Source organism: Genypterus blacodes, unplaced genomic scaffold, assembly GCF_046128005.1.
Source record: "Genypterus blacodes isolate CSIRO-AG114 ecotype Tasmania unplaced genomic scaffold, CSIRO-AGI_Gbla_v1 ptg000131l_1, whole genome shotgun sequence".
NCBI lineage: Eukaryota > Metazoa > Chordata > Actinopteri > Ophidiiformes > Ophidiidae > Genypterus > Genypterus blacodes.
In genome coordinates, this window is record NW_027466933.1 from 93,159 (window position 1) to 112,443 (window position 19,285).

General features: G+C 44.7%; 1 protein-coding gene across 2 annotated transcripts; it reads left to right on the forward strand.

Annotated features, from left to right (window-relative positions):
• Positions 1 to 4,122: 4,122 nt before the first annotated feature.
• plekhn1 (pleckstrin homology domain containing, family N member 1) lies at positions 4,123 to 17,262 on the forward strand. 2 transcript variants are annotated; one of them, XM_076163481.1, is made up of 16 exons: positions 4,123 to 4,323; positions 6,150 to 6,240; positions 6,326 to 6,487; positions 7,393 to 7,473; positions 7,948 to 8,038; positions 9,920 to 10,053; positions 10,602 to 10,751; positions 11,871 to 11,951; positions 12,058 to 12,133; positions 12,404 to 12,549; positions 12,977 to 13,129; positions 13,885 to 14,127; positions 14,730 to 14,897; positions 15,124 to 15,366; positions 15,592 to 15,649; positions 16,453 to 17,262. In XM_076163481.1, exons 1-16 carry the CDS (start codon positions 4,250 to 4,252, stop codon positions 16,635 to 16,637), a joined length of 2,136 nt encoding a protein of 711 aa, XP_076019596.1. In that variant the 5' UTR covers positions 4,123 to 4,249; the 3' UTR covers positions 16,638 to 17,262. The 2 variants fall into 2 exon arrangements, with proteins under 2 accessions (XP_076019596.1, XP_076019597.1); XM_076163482.1 differs by having other exon boundaries at positions 15,127 to 15,366.
• Positions 17,263 to 19,285: the final 2,023 nt, after the last annotated feature.

Genomic DNA, 19,285 nt, shown 5'->3' on the forward strand with positions numbered 1-19,285 from the left:
AGTGGGGATATTAGGGGCTCAAGTAAACACGACAGGACATGAACACAATAACAAACCTTACAGTCTTATGAGTTTTGATGTAAATTCAGGGTCATATGAGGCTAAGGGCCATTTAGAAACTGTGATCAAAAACTAAGTATGTTAAATCAAGAAATCCCAGGATCTCAATGTCAGTATGTTGTATTCACAGAATCAACAGGAAAGAAGAATTCATCTGATCAGTTGAGTGGGGTTCAAACTCACCTTTTTCTCTGGAGCTACATGGGGTTTTCCCCCTCAGGTGAAAGACGTATTGGGCATTTCAGTCATAATGCAATAATGTGCTGCCTCTACCTTACAGAGTTCTTACTTGAGTTCTTGCTGAGTCATTCTGCTGTGAGCACATTTTTACTTTAAACATACTTTTAACTTAATTGTAGCCATTGCAACATTTCTCCTAAACTCCCACATTCTATACTAAGCCACAAGTGTCAGTGATAGAGGAACTTCATTGTGTGTCATCTTTAATGAGCAATTTTTACAAAGTGAGGTTGTTTAAAAAGACTGAAGAAGAAGCCAGAGCGCTGACGAATCAACCAGAAGCGCCGCACAAGGCCGTGACCGAGTAAGAGGGGGTTGGTCAGAGACATGTGGCCGGCACCGGAAAGCTAGTGTTTGTTTAGAGGACATGGTTTTCATAAGAGCAGTAGAACGTCACAAGGGCCTACGACAGATTCCTGGACTAACAAATGTCCAATACGGCAAACAAGTGCATCTCCCCCAGAGAAGAATTTGAAAAAACTTAGGGCTGAAGTCGACTGATCTCGCCTTCAAAGGAGAACTGGGGTCCAATTAAGATTCCTTTATGGTCGTCCTGTGTGAGAACTCTGGCACGTCTCGATTCTCTGCTGGACACCTGATGTTGGGGGCCTCGTATCCAGACTCCGCTTTAGTGGCCCAGAGGTGTGACTTTAGCACCGCCGCTCTCACCCGCTGTGTCTGGATAAACACAAACGGGTGGCTTCTCAGGGAGAGCCAGAGTTCAAGCAGCCACACATGCGGGGCAGTGACGGTGTGAACATTCTCTATGATAGCACTCATCTGTACAAACGGGCTGAATTCAATCACAAGTACAATGAATCAACAGCATTAAAGTCGTCTCTTTACAACAGGACGGAGCTCCTGAGTCATGGAAATGACTTTGGTGAGCCGGGGCTGAGACTCAGACTCATGAAGTGGACGGTTTAATGGGAAAGTATGTGAGCCATTGTCAGGATACGGCTCATACAGGAATTGCAAACCTCTGCACCGCACGAGATGAGGAGGCAGGAAAAGCGAGCAGGCTGTTATTCTTTCTGGTTGTAGTGTTGGTGTTGGCAAAGCGCGCGGCATTTCCCCTTCCCGTCAAACAATGTCACACAAGACTGCAGAGATGGGTCAAGTGAATGAAAGGAAAGAGCGATGGTATCCACTGCAGTAACCTAAACCTGACCACAGAGTGTCTTATGTAACAAGAAGTACAATGAGGTCTTTAAAAACGGATTTCTACCCACTTTGGGCTTTGACGCTGACACACTGCAGCCTGTCTGCTGTCTGCTGTAACGAAAGTAAAACAACACCAGAAAGATTGATGTCCAACCAACTTTATCTTGTGATCTTGATGATGAAACACAAAACACAGACGTCAAACCACTTTGAAGTCAAGTGAAACTTTCCCATAAAGCGTTTTCCAAATAAGCTCCCTTCCTCATATGAAGAAGAGCAGTGAGTCATCATCAGGTGTACCGACGTGTTTTTCCATGACCCGCATCCATACTGGGTCAGGTGATTTCCTGTTATCTGACAGATTAATCACAGCTGAAAAACTGTAATCACAATATAATCGACAAGAGCTGAGAGATACAGAAACTTCACAACTACGACACAAACCCAGAGCATATCTGACAACTAAAGACTCTCTCCATATTCTAAAGGCTCTCTGAGGTGTCTGATAATCCTCTTCCTGACTTCTCTCAAGGTCCAGGTTCCACCAAAGATCATTTCTTGGCTCTCTTAGGGAATTCCTCCACAGCTGGATCCCAATTAAGGCCTTTTTTTTTTTTTATCCCTCCACGTTTGGGAAGAGGTGAAAGTCTCTGAGGGTAAATCAGGTGAGAGCGGTGGGTGTCTGGGTGCTGAGCTAGCTTGAAGCCAAACCGTGGAGGGCAGCCAGTAAATACTGCACTTTGGCCCAGAGATCCCCCCGAGTGCCTCTGAAGCCGGAGCTCTACGAGGCCTGAGCCCATGTCCAACACACACGTGGGATCATATTTCTTCAAAATATGAGAGACGATGATCTCTTCCTTATGTCCCAAACTTAGAGCTTGGAGACGCTACGCTGTTATCACATGTTCTGCTCCATTTAACTGATTAAAATAAGGGATTAAAAAGATTGGAATTGATTTAGAAGTGGTTTCTTATCACACAGGCGGGCGGCCCTGCTGGTGGCTGTCTGTCCCTTTGATCTGAAGTGTGTCCCCCGTTTTGGAGGGAAAGTTCTTCACGCCTCGCTGAGCACAAGACAAACCCCATTCAATGCCAATTACGCCAGGGGCAGATGTTAACTGCGTGAAATGAAGGCCAGATAGGGCCATGGATCAGTGTTCTTTAATGACGGGATGAAGACCCATCTCTTCTTTACATTCAATTGCATGCGCTTCAATCACTACTTCACAACTGATTCAATTACCTGAGCGGGGCCCCTGCGCTCATCAAACAGGCCTTTAGAGAGAACAACACACTGAATGCTGAACTCAGACAGCCACTCATCGCTTGTTTTAACAGCTTGACGACTGTTGGTGCCTCAGGTGCATCCGTGTCACAATCCGGTCAAACAGGTTGGCGATACCCGTCAGCTCATGGCAAACACTTCTGATAATAGACACAACATGTTTATAATAGAGCCAACGCCATGTAAGGCTAATCAATGAGCAAACACAGACTCATAACTGTCTGACCGATGACGTAATTGATTGCTAATCCATATATAGAGCAGCCCAGGAAGATTACAAGTTGTCTGGGATGAGTCAAGGATATGACATCGCAAAGCTGTACCTATCAACTGAATTAGTGGAATGATTGAAAAAAGAAAGTAAAACTATTAAATTCACATTATTAAGATTCACACATTCACAGATTAAGATTAAGATTACATTAGGAGCTTCTATTACGCATTATTCCAGAGAAAAACCTTGTTTACATACATTTACATATAGATTTAACAAACTGAGGATCTATTTTGTGGAAGTTTTATTCTGTCAGCAAACCTTCGGCCTGTTTTCCTCACATTTGCACACTTGAACGTTCTGTCAGAGAAGCTTTTTACATTTTTGTTGGCTCATTTGGGAAAAACAGCACATATGCAAACAGAATATTGTCTGTCTAACTTCCTTGTTCCCAGGAAAATACAAGGCTTTAAATACGCAAGCATCCTGTTTAGACTCATCTCCTTTTCCGTCTAACTGACAGATGTGATGTCATAGTGGTGAAGGGCTTCGTCGCTTGAGGCAAAAGACACACAGAGCAAAGTGGGACAAGAGTCGGTAAAGCTCGTATCGTCTGTTAGGGACAAGAGCTGATTCCTGCGTTTGAGTGTTACAGTAATGATTTGCCCGTTTCTAACCTGGAGTGTTACAGTCAAACCAAAACAACAGGCAGCCGACTCCATCACCACATCACACTTCTTACATCTTCAGTTTCTAAATGACACTGATGTACGTAAGTATGTGGGCCAATAATAAATAGACTCTTCAGGCTGCAGGCATTTTTCATGTCCAGGCATGCCAGTGGAAGCTCCGATCCTTGATTGACGTACACAATCCAGAGTGTTTAGCCAACGGTAACCTACAATGAGCCCCATTTGGCTCCTTCAAGGTGTGAAAAGCCACGCTTCATTCAGACCCCCCCTGTCTTTGTTGTTGGGATTGATTTAACAGACAGAGGGAATGCAGAAGGTGTGAACCCTAGTGGTCACCACACACACACACACACACACACACACAGTCAGTCAGTCTGACACAACCCTAGACTCCACCCCTTTACACAGACGCACTCTCACCGGTGTGTCTTTACAGCCCTCACCCTGCCCACTTCTTCCTCAGTACACGCCTGACTGCAGGAGGAAGCACACTCGGCTGCTTGGATTACACTCGCTCACCATCCATCACAGAGGGAGAAGAGTTTGTCTATAGAGGAGCGCAAAGCCCCACACACAGACTCACACCACAGCAGCATGGGGAGTAGCATGTCATGTGTCCCCCAACACAACTTCAGATTCTCCAGCAAGAGTTTCATACGCAGGAACAGGTAAGAACACTTCAACTTGTCAGATCCTTTGACTGTACTTGTGATAACTGTGTGTGCCACAGGCAGCGGCACACGTGTGGTGTCCTTGACTGTGCTTTGTTATTTTAGAACTGTGCCTTTCAGTTGGAAGGAATTCTTGGTATTTCTCGGGGTTTTAGCAGTGAGGTTACACAGAGGTTGTGAATTTTGTGGGGATCATGTGGTAACACAGGATCGTCCCTGAGTCCTGCCTGGCTGCTGCCCGTCTGGCCAACGGTGTCAATGATCCTGTTACCATTTGCCTCCTGTTTGCATCTCTGTGAAGACGATCTGCCAGCTGTCAGCAATTCTGGTTTGCCTCCAAAACCGGGACCCGACCCCATTCATTATCATGATCACACGCAGGCAATTACAGTTATAAAATGATTAGACCTGATTCATGGCTCCTGATATGTGAAAGTTATCATTTGACTAATCTGACTTGATGGCTTAGAACATTAACAGATTAACTGTGATATAATGACTTTCTACCTGGTTGACTTCTCCAGTATTACTGTGTGTATACGCCCGGGCATGTTGCCCTCACAGCCCACTCTGCTGGACCATCACATCTGATCCTAATTAGCATCAACATCAACTCCAGCCTTCTGCCTTCTGTCTGCTGCTGTGTGATAATTCAGGCTCTGGTTCTGTGTAACGCTCCGTGTGCTTCTGCCAACAAAGAACAATTTGCGTTCAAATAAAAATAGAAGGCCGGCTCAAATACCCGCAACCGTTTGTTTCCAAAGCTCAGAGCTCTAACTTGAGCACTGATACACCTTCCAAGGTGAATTAATGGTTCTGCGTGAACAATACCTTCAGTGTTCCCGTCCCCCGTGTCTCCTGCTGCCTCTTTGTGTTGGTGATTCAGGCCAGGCTCAGGTATTCCCCACAGAGCCAGAGAGTGAGTCGGGAGTGAATGCTGTGAATGCCACTGCAATGAGCGGCTGGGGAATGTTAGGTGTGCAAAGTTACTACCTGTCTATTATCTGCATTCCTCTTTCACGTTGGTTGCAACCGTAAAATTGATTATGATACGTTCTCTTTATGGGGGAGAATACAATAGGGCTTTAATGGAGTAGCATCATTTACCAAACAGTTATCTACTCTTGATTGATGGTGGACATGGACTTCCTGATTAGACAGGCTTCCATTCCCACCATGCAAACAAAAGGCTGCGTTGTTGCACTAAAGGACACTGGCACACATGTGCAGATAAGCAGATAAACCACATCCCCAGTTTGTAAAAGCAGTGTCCGGGTCTTACATTGCCACGGAGGGAGCTTCCTCATAAAGATGTGACAGTAATGGGAATAGATGAGGGTCGTGCAAAACAAAGGGGGGCATTGAATGCTGATCCTCCTATGCATATCTTCACTATCAGAAACACTGGAGCCGATTGTTCTTATCATTAAAATGGCTGGTAGTGAGGCTCAAGGACAAAGGAAGGACTCCTTATTTATGTTACACGAGAGGAAAAACTTGATTCAAACTCTTTAAACTCCCATGAACATTGACCTAAGTCATAACTTACAGATTTAGAGTGTATTACTGTGGAAAAGTGAAGAAAAACAGTGAAATAAGTGCTAATCATGTAAAATGCAGCAGGACAATAGACTGATGTATTTAGGTCATCTCTCCATCTGACAATGTAAACTATGAAACCGGGATAAACACATTGTTCCTCGTTTGCACAGCGGAGGGGAAGTTAATTGTATAGCAAACATACGATAGATCGTAAACATTGGCGAGTGAGAAGTAACACGTTATTTCTCTCTCTCTCTCTCCCTCCCTCTCTCTCTGAGCAGCAGTCGCTTGTTCCGCAAGAAGTTCCCCCAAGAGGGACAGGAGAAATCTAACAGCATCATCAATATCTTGTGCACTGTCACTCCCAGGAAGGTAAGAACCGCCATAAGCCACAATGACAAACACAGTCTGGTGATTTCATGAAGGTCAGTCCTCTTAACGACATGACTTTTTGCAGGAAATGTCCCACAAGGACCTCCAGACAATAGACAACATCAAATGGGATTCCCCGTTCCCCTACGACCCGGCCAGCGGCTGGAAGAAGAGCAGCATCAACGTGAAGAATTACGGAAGGATGATTCACAGCTCCAAAGTTCGTTTCCGGTTCCTCCACTGCCAGGTGAGCGGAACAAAATATTGTTTTTACGACTGGATGTGATGTAATATGAGGAAGGAAGCAATAGAAAAACAAAGCCAAAGCTGCAAGATCCTTGTTGTGGTTAGGCAGGTCTTAAAGGCAATGACCAAGCTGCATCTGACGCATCATGAGAGCCAAAACTAAGAAAACAGGTGAAGAGCAACAGGATGTTGCTCCCCTAGCGCGGAACACCGAAACTCCCTGCTGGCATTGACGTGACGGTGGGCTGTGAATAAGCCAATCAGTTTTCCACGAAGCGGACCGCAGCCTGTGTTTAGACACGCTCGCTTATGCTGCAGTTGCGAAACGTCTCTGAGAGAAAAACCCGGGGGTAGAGAGCGCTCCTCTGATCCCAGGGCCTGATAGAGGACGCGTCGGCTCGTCTCTATGGGAACTGCAATTTGTCAGAGTTGTGACACAACAGCTCTGACAAGAAAAGAACAGATTGATTGAGGGAATGGCGTGCGCGATGAGATCATCACGTCGGCTACAGAACACATTGTATCATCAGAACATAACACAAAGGAAGGGGATTTAGATTACATTAGTATTGCTGAAGGAGCAAATGTTTCCCACGATCTGTTGTTCTCCTTCGTCATCCATGTCAATTCAGACGTGTCCTTAAGGTCTTACATGAATTATCCACATGTTAGGACAATCAGGAACAATATGCTCTCAGACAAAACACCGCATGTTACCTATCATCATCTAAATCGTCATTGTAAATGAGCTTCTGTAGTGTTACAGTCTGTGGGTTTTCATAGTACACGCCTGGAGGATTGTAGTTTTTCTTGCTACACAAACTACGGCAATAAATACAAAGGTGTAATTGTATAGATGTTGTAGACACTGACGCTTTAACCCTTTTTTTCTTTTTATGGTTGTAGGATATTCATGACTGCTACTTGGATCTCTTCCAGACACACCTTCATTTTGTTTCCAACAACACAACTGGACTGACATACCAGGTGAGTTCTCTTTTTAGCACAAGCGATTGTATCAACGATCACAACTCCTCTCAAACCGGTGGGATTGATTTGTCAAGGCCTGGCGCAGGTTTACATTACCTCATCTTGACATGCTCCCCCTTGTCAACCAGCAGTGTGTAGATAAACAGAGTGTGTGTCTTCTTCACCTGTCTCGTAAAAGCATGAGCAGTCATTAATCATGGTTGGATAGAGTCTGTCAGGAGCTATATTATGTCACAGAGACGGAGAGGAACTCGTAAAAAGTGTTAGTCAGAATGTAAATGAGGGGGAAACAGGAGTACATCATCGTCTAACAGGTCGACCTCAGAATAACACCAATTATTTTTAGTATTTATATGTATTTCTTAGAAACAGCAAGGCAACCTACTGTATGTCCTGGAGGGAGATTGTTTTTAACTCAAGGAAACGTTTAGTATGTAGGATTTGATGGAGTTGTTGTTCCTTTGTGCGCAGGGAACTCTCCCACTCAAAGAACTCACCATCCGCAACCTGCAACAGAACTGCAACCACAGCCAACCCCAGGAATTCGCCTTTCAAATAAACGGTAAGTTTGCCTGCACTTGAGAGATGAAGAAATAGGTGTTGGCTCTGAACCCTGGAATCTGCAATCATCTGTTTTCACTTGTATTGACTATTTAATCGAGCTAATCAATCACTGGGAATGGAACCTGGCTAATCCAGCAGGATGTTTACAAGTCAGTGGTTGACTTCAGACCTCATTGTGTAGGCCTGTTTCTCAAAGGGAAGACCAAAGAGAAAAGGACAAATTAGAGGAAGAGAGAGTCAGAGAGAGCAAAGGTGTTGCTATTTGTACTTTTAGACTCTCTGCCATTTTTACCCTCCCTAATAGACCTAACTAATGTATCCTGCTACAAAATAAGTCAGAAACCAGATGCTATTTTCGAGCTGCTGCATTTCCTATGTTGTCACATTCCAGTGATTCAAAGGTGCCGCGACCCTCTTCACCTCCACTCAACCCCAAGACTAACTAGAGTTGGGCCCCCTTAACCCCTTGGTTCAGAGGGCCAAGCCGGCCTTAAAGCCCCCCCTTGTTAGAAAACAGGTGCACTCTTCAGCCAACCAGCTGTCGTGCAGAGAAATCCTCCAACCGCTCTCAGCCTTGTCACTGCATATTATCCATTGCATATTCCACAAACTACTGAGCTAAATGCCCCGTAGTAAAGACACAGTTTTGATCTCTAGATGGACAAAACAACCTGATTAACCAACCTGAATTCTTTCAAGAAGTAAAAAGGTCTGGTAGCAAGTTGAGACCCTTTTGTTTCCTTTCTGGATATAACTTTGTAAACTGTAATCTGGACTAAATTACTGAGGAAAGTCCAGGCTAGTTCCATTCATAAATGTAAAGAGTGTAATGTTTATGCGTCTCTATTTTTATTATCACCATGGTTTCTAAAATCAGAGGTATTCCCGCTATAAGAATGTTGATCTTTGGTGTTGCTTTGCACTCTTTCCTGGCATGGTATTGCTCACATGTTGCAATTGTTCAGCGTGAGCCTTTATGTACATAACGGGAGGAATCAATGACAGGAAATGTGCGTGTTAGTGTGATTTAATTCTGAGTCAAGTGAGAGGTCGGACATGTGCGCACCCTGTGCCTCCCTCTCGCTCTGCTGATATGAATCAGCTCCAGTGTAAACTCTGTGAGTGTGACAAAGCAAGCCGTCTTGGAGAGGTTCTGAATTCCTGGAAGTCCACACATGGTTTGGATTAACAGTGATAGTGTGTTTCCTACGACAGTTAATGGCTTTGAATGATAGTTAATGGTCTTCTTAGAATCACATTTTGTTTGAAAGACACAGCAGGTCACTCCTGTGCTTCAAGATCTAAGAGTCTTCATATCGCTCTTACTTTAGAGCCTCCACGTGAGGGCCATGATCAAGGTCTTAAAAGAAACCCAAAGTAAACACAGTGTGTGTGTCCAGAGTTTGTATTATTAGGGAGTAGTTAGCCAGCTATGGACACTGACCATTACAAAGCCATAGGGCCGGGTTCTATCTCTGCTGTTTATCTCTGGTATGTGAGGGCCTGATAGAGGGAGATTCCTGCTCTTTTCATCCCAGGTCCCATTCATTCCTCCTGGGTATGCAGTTTGTGGGAGGATGAGTCTGCTGGGATTCTTAAATGTCAAATGAAATAAGCCAGGAGGGATCTCCTGCAGTATGTTATACATGATGTTAAACACCTTTAACATACTGCCAAACACATGTAACACAGCTTTATTGTACTTATTGCGTAACATGTTCTCCACAGTAATGGGGACACAACAGTAAAAAGCAGTTGTTGGAGTGTGAACTCCATTAATGATTCACCATCATGGCAGAAATCATTCTGACAAGCTGCTTAGAAAGAGAAGCCTTGGTGCAGCTTTCCCTTCTGACCTTGTGACCTTTGCTCCCTGCAGGTGTCAGCCTTAACCCCATCATTGTCTATTGTGCCAACCAAAAAGAAATGGACCTGTGGTTTGGCCTGCTGAAGGAAAATATTGAGGCCAATGGAGGCACAGCTGTCGCACCTGAAAGCTACACGAGGGTCAAGGTAAGATTGTGTTACAGTGATAATCCACAACAACACCCACACACACACTGCAAACCACATCAGGCTGCATTAAGGTCATGCTTCAACCAAACACGTCATTCTTTCAAAACTCAAACAAGCCTGGAGTGTGGTCATCTGTTAGTCTACCAGGTGCCTAAGCTCCAGTTCTGATAAATCAACAAACAGGATGTGTGTGAGCTTGTAGCTGTTGGTGAGTCAAGTAGGTCACTGCTGTCTCTCCCTGAGGGTTTGATTCAAGGGAGCGGCATTGACCGCATCACAGCCACTCTCACGATCTGCACAGGGTTAAAGTACTGACTCCACACTCACAGGTGGGGGAAAATGGCAGATGAAAGACACTGATGTACTCTGGTAGATGATAGCTGAAGAGACGCTAACTGTGTTCTTCATTCTGAGCCTGGTGGATGTGTAAACAATAGGGATAAAGCCAGATCAACACGTTTGAATTGACTTAAGGGTAGTGCTCTGTTCTGTCTGTTTATTAACTGGTGCTTCTGTCTACCCTGTGTTATCCTTTGTGTATCCAGCTAAACCAGGAGGAGACTCCCGCGGGCAGAGAAGAGCTGAGGAACTCCATCAACCGAGAGCCCATCTACGAGTGGGAAGGTTCCCAACGTGACAGCCTGGGCCCGATCTCATACGTCACTAAAGTCAGACTGCAGCACTTGCCTTGTCAGGTACAGCTCACCCGTCTGTGTGATAACAGGATAGGGGACATGAACCACAACCTCCCCTTCGGACTATATATGGAATTATACAGTCGACTGCAGCCGATGATACACACACACATTTTCAAACACTGGGATTTTTTCTCTTAAAGTGGGTGACGCATCGTTTTAAAAATTGCGCAACACACATTACCTCAGTACAATATGAGCAGGGAAATGAGAGAAGCTGTTCCTCCTCAACAGATAAAAGAGCAATCACTCTATTTTCCTCATGCAAACCAAATCAGACGAGGGGCACAAATAAATAATGCTGACCCAGCGTCGCGTACGGTAGCAGCTAATAAAAACAGCGCTCGTGACACAAACAGTTATGGATAGCTGTAATTAATTCACTGTGGGAAATAGCGGCAGCTCCCTTGAAGTGTGTGAGAGTTAAGGTCTGGGTGTGTGAGAGGCATTTGCCCCGGCTCACGCAGCGACTCGACTCACCTCACAGCTGGAATGTCAGCTGTCTATTCAGACACACCCTCTGTCAGGGAGAGGAAACATACACTCGGGTTGCGCCGCACCTTTAAATGTCCCACCGACTGGTTTGACTGAACATCTTACTGGGATTTAAAAATGCATCGCTCGAAAGAGAATTAAAAAGATACTCTGGCAACTTCACAAAATGTCACGCTCTACGGGTCGTTAACGTTTGAACTATGTCACTGACATTGTTTGTTTGCAAGTTGCAGCATTAAAGAGATTTTTGGCATTTGCCTATCAGGTATGCAGGTCTTTGATCGCTGCAGGAGCAATGTTATCAATAGCTCAAAGATAAAAGTTAATCCGCTGTGCTGAAAGCTAAACGTAGCCTCTGGATCCCTTAATAGAACTGTGAGGCCTTGGAAAATGTGTGTTCTGTGCAACATTCTCTAAGTTACCTCACATTAAAAATACAAACATTGAAGGTAAACATGTCAGTGACTTAGTTCAGATGACCTGTAACTTGGGACAGGTTTAGAGTCCTACTTTAAATGATAATACGATGATTTGGGGCCTGTTTGAATAAAAGTGATCCATATTTCTCCACTCTATGTTTGCACCAATAATGCTGACTTTGCTGCAACACTCTTGTTTCCACAGGAACAGAGCGACAGGCTGTTGGTGATGTACCCAGCCACCCTGATCATCCTATCAGAGGAGAACGATGGCCTCTTCTACAAGGTACCATCGACCCAGCTGACCTTTCATCCACGCCGATCTGTTAGCTGTGTGCGTGTTTCAGCTGTTTGCGTTAGAAAGTTGTGTGTAATAATCTGTGTGTTTGCAGGGGAAACTTCCACTTAATATGATTACTGTGACTACGCCCTGCCAAGATGTCAAACCCAACACCTTGATGATTGAAGGTAAATGAAGCGTAATGTAAACACACAGCACTCTGACTCAGTGGATCTCACGCTGGCATGGCAACCACACGTTAAAGAGATTTAAATGAGAGTACATTCTTATGCATGCTTTGCCCCTATCTGCCCTTTTCCATGAATCCACTAGCGTCAAAGTGTAACCCTGTATGAATGAGCTGGTGTTATCCTCACTGAATGACAATCTGACTTTAGCACATTCCAGTGAGCGACTGAGGCAAATGACAGGCTTTGTCCCTTTCCTCCCTTCCCCAGGGAAGCTGATCAACCCCATAGTGGTGTCCTGTCTGGACAGGGCCGAGTTCTGCGAGTGGATCGAGCATTTCAAAGCTGCTGACGTTCCCGTTCTCACCCCCCCGCCGCCGGTCTATGACATCATCTACACGCCGACACATGGAGAGGTGAGGCTGGGCCCGGCCCTCCGTCTATTCATAAGCCTACACACAATAAAAGTATTTTTTCAGTGATGGCTGAGCATTAACTATCTTGTGAGCCATCTGCTTGTGGTATGTGAAGCCGTGAATGGATGAAGGAATGAGGAAGGGAGCCGGTTAGCGCTTCGTCTTTTGTAAATTGTTACTGCCAACTAGTTACAAGGCAACACCCGTCTTAAGTTTGAATGCAGCGCACCTGAAGGTAGTGATTAAGACCTGGGAGACTAAACAAAACATCATTATAGTAAGAAATGTGGCCGAGGTGAAAGACAAGGCTCTATTTTTACTATCAACACGTAGCTTGTTACTGCGTCTGAAAGAGGAGCCATCTAAAAAGCTGTTATGTTGTCGTGGTCATAAAGTATTTATCTCTTCTCCTCCTGTGTGTCTCTAGGCTCCACACTTTGAGAGGTGGAGTGGCAACAGTCAGGGGCGCAGCGAGGCTCTGACATTCAGCCAGACACAGACCGGACATGGAACCCACAACCTTCAACTATCCAGACATGAAGACAACCCTCTCTCCCCAGGTTACACCGAGCCGCTCTGTGTAAGTCTGAGTGTGTGTGTGTGTGTGTGTGTGTGTTGAACAGCTTGAACTAACAAATGGAAGCCAACACACCACAATATTTACTCTGATATACTCTACATGTGGCAGGGGCTTACAACTTGAAAAAAAAAGTGCTGTGTTTGTTTTGGAGGAGCTGACCAGCAACGCCTTTCTTTGACATGGTGAATTATTAAACAAGGTCTAGAGACCAAACTGCTCCTGTTGCAGCTACAAAGGCTAACGTGATGGTGATGTTCCAAAAAACAGCCGATAATCTTTCCCAATACATCTGCCCACTAGCTCGGCTGTTTGATGTTGAAGAATATGTGGCCCTGACACGCTGACACGGGCAGCAGAACGTTGGCTTGTTAAGTTCAGACACTTTCATGAGGTATTGAAGGGCTGCGTATTATCAGGACCTGCAGCTAAACTCCCCACACACAGGGGGGGCTTAGTGGGACAAACACACATCCAATTAGCTTAGAGAGTGGAAAAGGCTCTGTGCCCAGAAGACGTGTTTGTGTTCAGCTTCTGACCCGAATCCCCGCCCTCCCAATTAAACTGATGGACACCTGTGCTGCTCACACTCGTACATGTGTTTGGTTACTGTGCTGTTGTTGTTCATGTTTGTAGTTAAGTCATTGCTGGGAAATAGAAGCTTTGGTTGATTTGCATTCACTTCCAGATCACTGCTGCCTCCTGAGCTCTTACACAACAGCTGACCTTTGCCCTTTGTGTGCTTGTTGTCCCTATAGTACATCTCCAGCCGTCCCTCCTCGACTGAAACCGCCCGCGTGGGCAGCAGGAGCAACAGCATTTCTTCTCACACCAGACCCGAGCGTGACCTACGACCCTTGTCCCTTCGCTACTCCTCCCCGCAGCGCAGCTCCTACCTGCAGCCCTCTGAGAGCTCGGTGCAGTCTCAGGTCTACAGCACCCCCTACTCTGCCCTGCATCGCTCCAGCCCACAGCGGGCGGAGAAAGCTCCACTCGTCAAGGTAATTCAGCACGCCGTCTCACTCGATGACTGAATATTCCCCCGGAGACTATCCACTTCTTTGACATGTCGTGTGTGCAGTAACTAAAATAGACAGACACAACAGGCAGTATGCTGAGAGGCGGCCATGATGGATAAAGTGCTAACACGTGGGGTTAGGCTAGCAACTGTGGCTAATTAACATTGAAAGACCAATCTAGAGAAAAATGCAATAACTTGAATGTTCCATAGATACTTAGACTTCTCTCTCATGCATCATAACAACTCCTGGCAGAAGACTCCGGAAACTCTGACAGTATTTAAAGGGAATCCTGTGTCAGTTAATACTGCATATTTTATGTACAGCATAAATACTGACAACAGATTGATGTCACACCAGCACAGCTCCTGATCACAGCTCTAAAAGCTCCCCTTAGTCATTTGATACCAAATCCCTAAACCAAGCGTGGCTTATGTGACTGGCTTCTGCTAACGTAGAGAGCGTGAGAAGAGAAGGAGAGGCAGAAGATTAGGGAGGGGGAGAAAGACGGGCATTGATTATTATCTGAACTGAGGAAGTGTGTAGCTAACCCCTGGATCTCTTTGAATCCTCTGTGTTTACAGTCTAACAGCTGGAGCACCCCTCCTCAGACATCCTTGGGTTATGCGCTGAACATTTCCCAGCGCCACTCTGACATGTGTGCCCACCGGCCGCCCCTGTCGCCCCTCTACGATGAGCCCTGCACCTCTGACATCTACACCCTGGATGAGCACACCGTTGCCAAGCCAGTGGTAAGTGGGTCACCGATACCAGATCCATAGGCTCAATTTGCAACGGCACCGCTTGTGTCATATCAAGCATGTGACACAAACACACAATAAGATGGTGTGAATGCAGAGATTTTGCAACCACAATGATCAATAAGTTATTATAACAATAAATAACACTTTGTAGCTGTGTTCACATACATCTACGGTTTAGCTACGCCGCCCTGACATGTTGCCCTTTGTTCCTCAGCAGTCCAGCTGGCACGGGTCGGTCCAGCAGCACCACCACCAGCAGTACGCCCCCCCGCCCACCACCTTCCAGCTCTGCACGCCCCCCATGGGCCGGCGCTGCAGGAGGAGTCTGGTCCTGACCAACTGCCAGGGTCTGACTCTGGGCCAGGAGGCCGACATCCGCTCCAGCGAAGTGGAGCAGCGAGCCGAGGCCGTTTCCAGGCTAAAGCTGCTTCCTTCGCCCGTCTCTATGCAAGAGCAGGTGAGAAGTGCAGCCACACTGATCTCTCAGGAAACTCAGGTTTCTGGAATCCTCTGATACAAAGTACAGCTGCAGCTCTGTGCTGATAAGTGCTTGTATATATACTCGTTCTGCAGGTCGTATTTGAACAGGTGTCAAAGATGAAACGCACACTTGAATAAACTTGTGGATGTTTGTTGTAGTAGATCATGGGCGGTAACGTTTTGTTGTCATTGCTTTTGACAGAGGCTCATCCCGCCGAGCTCGATGAGAAGCACTGCTCAGATGCCGTACGATTACTCAGGTAAGAATTGAAAGCATGAAAAGCCACAACAGAATTTCTCTCTGTTTATGTGTAGTGTGTGGACTCAAGTATGTTTTACTCTTTCAAACAGCATTCTCCTGATAATGAGCTGTCAAGAAAATGATGATATGCTTTGTCTAAGTCAAACTAGAAGAGAGATTTATAGAGCATGTTTAATTTAAGGCTATTGAAAAACAAATGTCAACAAAGAACATCACCGACCCTACATTTATCCTTAATAATGATCGAGCTCTTGGGTCTGTCAGCAGGTAGACAGAGGGTTAAAGCAGCAAAGTGAAGGAAATGCGTGAATGTGCCAATGAAATGGAGCTTAGTGCCGCACTAAATGCCATTTGTGCAAATGTCCCACGAGGGAAAGCCCAGTGTAAGGAAACACTGTCCCACAGACAGGATTACTCCTGGGGTGTGATTGACAGCACACAACTGGACCGGGGTTACGCTCTCTCTTTCTTATCTACGCCCTTATCACGTGAAAACAGAACAGGAATTAATCAGGGATTTGCATTATCTTTGGGAATATAAACACTAGATGTGCTGTGACCAAGCCTTGGCCTCAGAGAGTTTAGACTTTATGCAGCACCACAGACAGAAGAGGAAGAACAAATGAAGGTGGTGCAGCAGTGGCATGTTACGCTACCAGTTTAACTGTAAGATTATATTTTGGGACAAAGCCAACGACACCACAAGTGCAGTGGGGTTGAGTCCAAGTATATTCAGTCAGCGTGAGGTTTATGTTTCATTGTTGAAACTAAAAGCCTGGGAATCTCTCCTCTCTTCCGCAGACCACCACTCGTACCTTGAACCTATAGAGCCAGATGACCAGGAAATGGACTATGACAACATTTGGGAGTACGACTGTGATGCAGGAATGATTCAGCCCGCGTCTGGAATTTCAACACACTGGCCAGGATTAGACTTTGGGGCCAGAGGCCTTGGTGCCATGGCAACCCAGCAGAGATGGTCATAAAACAAAACAATAGCCCGGCACTCGACTGGACGTGTACAAACAACAGATCTCTATCAGAGGGATCATAAAGCCGCCTATCAAAGCCTGTGTCTCCGCTGCCACATACAGTATGACCAGCAAGTTGTATCTAGATCTTTGGTAGCCAAGCAGACGAACGCTCAGAGAGGGAGTGAAGAGGAAGCGGAAGAGTGACAGCAAGTGACAGCAAACTCCCACTGCCTGATTAATGTGTAGCATAAATGAAAGAGGACTGTAAAGTGTTTGTACGATACTTCAATGCTTGAACATGTGACTTTGCAATGTGCTGAACTTAGTTTGTTATATTTAAAGTATTTTCTAACATGCCGTCCAGTTGATCGATTTTTGTTTTTTTAATATTTGCCTCTAAATGTTAAAACTAAAAACATTCCACCTTGGCTTTTTATAAAAAGCTTGTATATTTTTTGTAAATGTGTACATTGATTATCTGATGAAGTTCCAAGCTTTGAGGTAAACAGACCGGAGCTCCAGCCGACTCCCTGAAGGTACTAACATGATTTTAGGTAATACTGATTTGTGTGTGACTTCTATTTTAATTTTTGTTTGTGGTGTTTATTTATATTTGAAAATAAAACTGGAAACAGTGGATCTCTGTCGTCTTTTTATGAGTCTTTGCTGATCACTCAGTTATTGCTGCAATATTGTAGTTTAAAGTGCTGAAAAGTATTAAGTTTAAGACATAAACGTCATCTTTCCCCTTAGGGAATATTCATTCCTCAGTATAGGAAGAGCTGTCATCACAGGATAAATACATACTAAATGTTTTACCACACAAAAGTTGTAGCATAACTCATCGAACTCATCCTGCCAGTGTGTGTATTGAGGTGCAAGACCCAGTAATGTAAAAATAATTGTACCATTCTCCAACTAGTATTAGAACCTGTCCAGTTGTGAGGATGAAGTGTTAGAGCAGCATGTTTAGGTGTTATGGTGCAACTGTGCCATCTGCTGGTGAAAAGTGTGTATGACAGCATTTGTAACCACAACGCATTTTCTTCATGAAATGCAATTCTAGTTGTATACTGTTAGGAACTATTGTGTACAAATCGATAGTGCACATTTTAAGTTCTCAGAGAAGATTTGATCAAACAGATTTGATGAAACGCCGACCACCATCTCAGTTTATTGTGTTTCACACCAACCAACATATGACAAAATATATTCTTCTATATATCATCAGTACTCTGAATACATTGCTTAACTACAAAACTGGCACTGGCACAAGAAAAGCCCTCAAAATGAGTCAGTATATGATAAGGATGTTGTGCTATAATGCCCCTTTGGAAAACATTGAAATAGATGGGACGTTTTGTGAAAACAAACAGGACGACCTCATCCTAAATCCCTTATCACTTTGCCATTTAAGATTACAACTCTGTAATTGACTGAACACACCTCTGTACACTCATCTTCATACATCACCATATTAACTCTAAAATAAAAAGCTTAACTTCTGATAATAAATCTCTAGCTGCGCTGTTTGGTCACTTCACACTCTATGTAAATCTGTTCAAATAGTTCAAGTGTCAAAAGTGTCACTCAAACGATTTCATGTCAATCAAAGTGCAACATTACATTTAAATGAAAACTTACCTCATCCATTTGTATTTAATGGAAAGATCAATCAAACTAAATCAAATTAAGAAAACAGTTTTGGTGCTAACACACTGCACAGTCCTTCTTCAAGCATGTAGACAAGGCTGCGTCTCATACCAGATGTTCATGGAACATTGCATAGTTTCATTATGATGCTTGGTGAGTCAGATATCAAGACTCGGGGGCAGCCTGATGCAGTTCCTCCTCCGGGGTCTCTGCTGTCACTCTCTTATATTTCCGCAGGTATCGGATGGCAGACAGAGCACTTACATTTGCCAGAAGAACTGTTTGACAGCACAGGAGAAAGTAAGTGGTTACATTATTCAACAGAACCATTTAGAAATGGGCTGAAACGTTTAACGCAATACTTTGCAGTGGAATTATTTGATCATGGACATTTCTGACTGACTCATTCAGAATCAGTCCTTTAAATCTCAGTTTACAATAATACTTACCAGCCTTCCACGCATCTCCAACCTGTGGGTTAGCAGACTTCAACACCCACGAGGCAAAAGCAATGCAAACTAGACACATGTCCGACTGTTTGAGCGGCAGCAGGGAGGCATCTAACCCTTCAGAGAAAGGGATAAGAGTTTGATAGTTTTGATAGAGAAGATTCCACTTCTGCAAACAAACATGGCTGCTTGATGCCATTAATAATAATACTACATCGCCAGGTCTTTGCCTGTATAACAAACAGACAGGATGAACGTAAAAGAGTTGACTAGAGAGGACACTCATTGAGAGAGGTCAAGTTATCACACACACTCTTGGCTTTGAACCACTATGCTCTGTATCGTCGGTGACAGCTGAGTCCATTCCAAACATGACTTTAACAGCTGACTGAGAGGATAATATATCCAATACCACAACTGTCTACATGTGATGCAAACTGAGAGGCCTTAACCTGTTAAAGTACTTTAAACCAAGCAGCGGCCTAGAGTACAAATTTGATTAATCAGCATAATAAGCTGCTCAACTTTATACTGACCTGCAGTACAAAAGGCAGATCC